Source organism: Triplophysa dalaica, chromosome 17 (assembly GCF_015846415.1).
Source record: "Triplophysa dalaica isolate WHDGS20190420 chromosome 17, ASM1584641v1, whole genome shotgun sequence".
NCBI classification, from domain to species: Eukaryota; Metazoa; Chordata; class Actinopteri; order Cypriniformes; family Nemacheilidae; genus Triplophysa; species Triplophysa dalaica.
In genome coordinates this window covers 10,223,666-10,229,816 of record NC_079558.1, presented here as the reverse complement: position 1 = coordinate 10,229,816, position 6,151 = coordinate 10,223,666, and the positions used below count along the sequence as shown (strand labels likewise).

At 40.4% G+C, this 6,151-nt stretch overlaps 1 protein-coding gene across 2 annotated transcripts; it reads right to left on the bottom strand.

The window, feature by feature from the left end:
- Positions 1 to 909: 909 nt before the first annotated feature.
- On the bottom strand, positions 910 to 2,859 carry pvalb9 (parvalbumin 9). Of its 2 annotated transcripts, none has more exons than XM_056771368.1 (5): positions 2,599 to 2,859; positions 2,301 to 2,368; positions 2,084 to 2,216; positions 1,391 to 1,500; positions 910 to 1,070 (listed from the first exon to the last, which is right to left on the bottom strand). In XM_056771368.1, the coding sequence occupies exons 2-5, from the start codon at positions 2,359 to 2,361 to the stop codon at positions 1,045 to 1,047; spliced, it is 330 nt and encodes a 109-aa protein (XP_056627346.1). In that variant the 5' UTR covers positions 2,362 to 2,368; positions 2,599 to 2,859; the 3' UTR covers positions 910 to 1,044. The 2 variants fall into 2 exon arrangements, with proteins under 2 accessions (XP_056627346.1, XP_056627345.1); XM_056771367.1 differs by having other exon boundaries at positions 2,301 to 2,371; positions 2,599 to 2,858.
- Positions 2,860 to 6,151: the final 3,292 nt, after the last annotated feature.

Below are 6,151 nucleotides of genomic sequence, written 5' to 3'. Positions count from 1 at the left end.
AGCTTTAATCAACACATCCAATCTCATCACATTGATTGGACCCCAGGTTGGCTGACTCTTGGCTCCAATTAGTTCTTGGAGAAGTCATTAGCCTAGGGTTTCACATACTTTTTCCACCCTGCACTATGAATGTTTACATGTTGTGTTCAATAAAAACATGAAAACGTATTATGTTTGTGCGGTATTAGTTTAAGCAGACTGTGTTTCTCTATTGTTGTGACTTAGATGATGATCAGAACACATTTTATGACCGATTCATGAAGATATCCAAGTAAGCCTTAAGGGTTCACATACTTTTTCTTTCAACTGTATGTCACAACCCAAATTTATTGGCTGAGCTAATGTTAAAATTAAGGTGGGATTATCCTTTTTTTACAAAGCATTGCAAATTTGCATCTAAACATTCTATTAATTTTAAAGTCATATGGACGCTTTCCTGTAATTCAGTGGTAAGAGCATTGCATTAACAATTCAAGGTTGTGGGTTCGAACCCAGGGGATTGCACATATCTAAGTATAAATGAATAGACTAATGCATAGTAAGTCTCTTTGGATAAAAGAGTCTGCCAAATGCGTAAATGTAAATGTAAATGTCATATGCATCCTTAAAACAGTTTCATATAAATCATGTATGTTATGATTATATTTTCTTAGTTTTTTTACGTAACGTGCTATGCACAGATAAATATATTCATATATATTGAACACCAGGCAGCAGCAATAATTCAAAAGCAACAGACAGAGTTTAAAATAAGTACACGCTCATGGCCAGAAGTTAATTCCTGGTCTCATTGTGGTGGTCATGTCCAGAAAGCTGCATTAAGACTACAGACTAACACAGAAGGCACTATGTAAAAAACTCTGCACATTCATATACGGCTAAGGATTTCAAAAAAAAGTAAACAAACAGTCCAGTTTTAATTACTTTATTTTATTTTCCCTGAACATTGGTCATTTTGGGGTCAGTGCAGAACAGGAACACAGACACAAGTATTTAAAAGACAAAATACACAACAGTGTTGTGGCTCTTAGCCAGAGACAGCTTTCAGGATAACACCATAGCCTGGAACTCTGAAGAAAGAGGAATATTAGAATTAAAGAGACAGTAGTGAATAATTCAATTTAGAATACACCAGGGAAATAGATTTAATAGATGCTAAATGTTATTAGATAAGAAAAAAACACTGGGGAGTTTAAGCAACAGAATGGGGTCCATTGATGTTTTTACTCGCTTTGTTAGATTTATTTGCTGTTTTAAGACTTTGCATTGTCCAGACGCATAGATTAGCATGTGTCATTCTTTAATCCATCCAGTCCTAGATTTTAGTTATTTTAGAGTCAAAGAAATAGCACTGTAAAAAAATACATTTCATAAGACTAGAAAAGGTTACCATCTAATCCAATGGTGCCATCGGCGTCTTTATCTCCAGCTGTAAGGAGGCTCTTGATCTCTTTTTCTGTCAAAGTTCGGGCCCCAGGGGAAAATCTCTGGAGAAAGAACCTGGTGCACACATGTTTGTTACTGAGAAAGAAAGCTTTTTTCTTTATTCACTGTTGCTATTTGTTTCAAATGTATTCTGAATGTGTGCTAAGATAAAATAAAAAAAATCAAGGACGGATTTCTCTTTCTTTCCCTGGGTTATTGACGTTATATAATGCAGATACATTACATAAACATGGGCAGAACAGAGGACAGCATATTCATGGATTAAATCTGAAAAGTACTCTGAGCTCTGAACATTGCCCGTCATGAAAATGTAATGTACTGTTAAGCTTAAACAAAAGCAATTCCCTGAATGCATGTGATTTTATTATACAACATATGTCAGATAAGGGGAAGCACAAAATTCGTCACATTAGGATTATCTCGTCAAATATTTATGAATGAGGCAGTACTATGAAGATAGAAAATATTCAAGCACAAATAAAATGTGACATATTAATAGAATATTTATATAAGATTTAAAGCAAGCACAAATATCACTTTGCTGTGTTTTGTATTTGGTATACTGTGGTCTTCCAGTGCATCGTTTGATACTTAAGTGAGGTACATGACTGCGAAAAAAGAGGTTATGATGACATACTTGAGCTCAGCCTCCTCAATACTTCCACTTTTATCTTCATCTAAGATGCAGAACACTTCCTTCACCTGCTGAGAAGTTTTCTGACTTAAGCCACAATGTTGGAAGAACTTTTTGTAATCAAAAGTATCTGGAGCTGTTGGAGAAATGCACATGAGAAAAAATATCAAAAACATTCCTACTATCCTTTTCTATTCGTTTTGGTTATTGTTTGCTGTACCTTGGCAGTTTTTGACAGCATTCTCTATGGCCTCCGCCGAGAGGATTGAAGTAAGTGACATATTTAAACTGCTAAAGGAAAATTGTTATTTTTTTATTCTTAAATTTTGTCGTTGCAGTGGCCCATGTCCTAACACATCATTGTATTTATTACATTGTTTTTTCTTACACTCTTTGTGAGTCTCAAACTTGTTAAAATAAATATCAAAGTAAAAATTTAGACAACAAATAAGAATGGAAGCCTGACCAACTGTAAGATGTAAATCAAAAGAGAGATTTTAGAGATAACTGCATCTCACCCCTTTGAAGATTCCTGCTCCTGTGATCCTGAGTAAGAAGTAAGGCTGTGTGATAGCGGCTCCCATCCAGTACGAACTTACATATATTTATATATATGTGTGTCTATGCTAATGGGACGGACAAAGAGTGACGCTTGGGTTACCTGTCCGTGTATCAAATTCTTGTTGCATGGCTCGCCTTGAATTTCGAACTAATTATCCTTTTCTATTTAAATGAGGCACCTGCATTCCGCCCAAATTTAGTGCGTGCTGGATTAGAAAGATTCTCTCTCTCTCTCTCTCTCTCTCTCTCTCTCTTTACCAGCAACAACAGACATGCAAAGGATAAACCTTGTTGACGTTTGTTGGGTATTACATATGTAAATGTAATGTAATCGTTGACCACTGTTGCAAAACCTTTGATCTGTTTCATATGATTTAGTTATGAAATATCTTCAAGTATATTGTGCTATGTTAATTAATAACAATACTGTAAGTAGTAATAATTGACCCTCATCTTTCAATGTTTAATGTAAGTGTTTATGCATAATGAAAATACATTTCGTTTTTTCCATTCATTTTGAGTTTCTATGCAATTTACTGTTATTTAAATGAGGGGTCAATAGGTCAACTGAGACTATAGCTGCTCGTACAACTTGTCTTTAAATTTGTTACTAATCTGACTGGTAATGATTGAGCCCTCTGCCAATTCACTTTCTGCTTCGTCTGCTCTTCAGGAAAATCAGTCAGAATTCAAGGTAAAGTATATGTATAGCTACCAAAAACAATAGTCAACTTACTGAATGTGATTAGTGAGAACATTCGCTGACCTAGATTCAGACCAGATTAAAAATGCCAATTTCAGAATGAAATTTCATATTGCAATGAATTAAATGTGTTCGGTCATAAGGTAGTAAGGTTCTACACTGTAATTCTGAAGAAATGGAATTACCAAGGGCCACTTGACCTGTCACGGAAAGGGGAATAAGACATTGGAGTCATCCATACTACAAACACACTGAAATGTGAAACTGGTTGTTTTACAGTATAGTGATCTCTCCATTTACTGTTAGTTGTCTAATTTGTTAGTACAATACAATTAACATGTTCTTTACATGCTGCCTTTTGTTGAGTCTGCAATTCACATCAATGCAGAGGTGTAAAGAGTACCTGAAAACCATACTTGAGTAAAAGTACAGATACCTTGGAGTGAAAATTACTCCATAACAATTTACAGTAAGCTGTTTGCCACTAACTTACTGTAAATTAACCTTACAGTAAACATACTGTTTAAAGTACCATTTAATTTGCTGTAAATGTATTTATTATATTATATATTTTTACTTTACATGATCTTTCTCTAGTAATACACTGTAAAATGTCCTGCAATTCATTGAAACATTTTACTGTAAAACTGTCAAATTTTTAATTACTCTATTTACTATAACATAATTTCATTAAATTTCAAAAAATAAACAATGACAAATGAGTAACTTCTTACAACTTTATTATTAACTGTTCAATTGTAATACTTGAACTTGTAGCTCTCTTCACAAACTGCAGTCACATTTATACACAATCAAGACACAATTTAGTTTCTTACATAATCTACAGAAAGTGATAACACAGTCGTTGTAAGGTTTCTGTCACAGTTGTTCTCTGTTTTGGTTTGTTTTTGCCTTCTGTGTCTGATGTCTTTATTAGTTAATTAGTCCCTCACCTGATCCTGTTTCCCTTGATTGCGTTTCCCCATGTATTTAAGCCCTGTGTGTTCCTCAGTTCCTTGTCTGTAATTGTTTAGGTTATGGGTTCGTTGTTCCTGTATTTCCATTAAATGTTAGCTGTTGTATTCTACTCCACTGTCCTGAGGATTCTCTATGTCCAGAGACAACACGTAAGAGAATAACAGACCTTTCAAAAAAAAAAAAAAAAACATGGATTATCTGCGGCTCAACATGTGTCCAGAGGACAATCTGAAGTACCACCTCAGCCAGGACGGCCGTCCGCTGGAGAGATATGTGGAGACATCCTCATTCTGAGTCGCGAGGTGAGCTGGAATGATCGCTCACTTAATTTGTGTTTTTTGTTGGGGTTTGATGATGACTCTCTTTGGTGTCAGTGTCCTGAGTTTAAGGACAGCCCCGTTGTGGAGTTTATCGATCTTGTTCGGTGGTTCTTGGGTGCTCGCATCGATCATCATCCAATCCCGTCCGTGCATGCGGCGAGCGATCCAACTCACCTCGCGATCTCCCCGAGGTCCTCCACCGGAGACAGAGCGCACAGAAATCTGGGGTCTGCGAAGCCCGCTGCACAGCCTCTAGAGCCGGCTAACCAGCCGCCAAAGATCACTCCCCAGCTGATAGACTCCGCCACCAACCAGCTGCAAGAGCCGGTTAAAAGGGACCTGCACTCGGAGCCGGTCCCGTCCGGCCTTCCAGATGCCATCGAGCCAGTCCCGTCAGGTCTCCAGAGACTTTCAGAGCCGGTCCCGTCCGACCGTCCAGAGGTCTCCAAGCCGGTCCCGTCCGGCCGTCCAGATCCCTTCGAGCCGGTCCCGTCCGGCCATCCAGATCCCTTCGAGCCGGTCCCGTCGGGCCTCCAGAAACTTTCAGAGCCGGTCCGGTCTAGTCTCCAGAGACTTTCAGAGCCGGTCCCGTCCGGCCTTCCAGATGCCATCGAGCCAGTCCCGTCGGGCTTCCAGAGACTTTCAGAGCCGGTCCCGTACGACCGTCCAGAGGTCTCCAAGCCGGTCCCGTCCGGCCATCCAGAGTCCGTCGAGCCGGTCCCATCCGGTTGCCGAAACCGGCCCCATCCAGCCTCCCTGTAGGCACCTGGACATAGCCCAAATAATTTTGGGGAGGGAGCCATACGGGTGCGATGGGATCCTCTCCCTCTATCTCCTGGGACAGGACCGCCCCCATGCCCCTGTCCCACGCATCGGCCTGTAACAGAAAGGGAAAAGAAAAATCAGGAGAGTGCAATAACGGCCCACCACACAGAGCAGCCTTCACCTTGGTGAACCCCTGCTGGCACTGCTCCATCTATTGGACGGTATCTGGTGCCCCCTTTTTAGTGAGGTCAGTCAGCGGACTGGTGTGGTCCAAATAATTGGGTACAAACCGTCTATATTATACCCCCAGCCCCAGGAACTGCCGCACCTCCTATTTGGTCTTGGGTCTCGGTGAGGTCGCGATCACGCCGTCTAATCAATTTGGGGACGCACCTCCCCGTCTCCCAAGTGGAAGCCCAGTTCCCTTACCTCTACCCGCCCAATCCCACACTTCTTCGGGTTAGCCGTCAGCCCCGCACCTCTCAGCGAGCCCAGAACTGCTCTCAAATGCTGCATAACACCGTTCCCAATCATTGCTATATATAATGATATCATCCAAGTAAGCCGCGGCGTATGTGAGGGCGGAGTAGCTGGTTCATGAGACGCTGAAAGGTAGCCGGAGCTCCGAACAACCCGAACGGAAGTGTGAAAAATTGGTGTAAACCGAACGGCGTTGTAAAGGCTGTTTTTTCTTTGGATAAGGGAGATAGAGGGATCTGCCAATATTCTTTCATCAGATCCAAT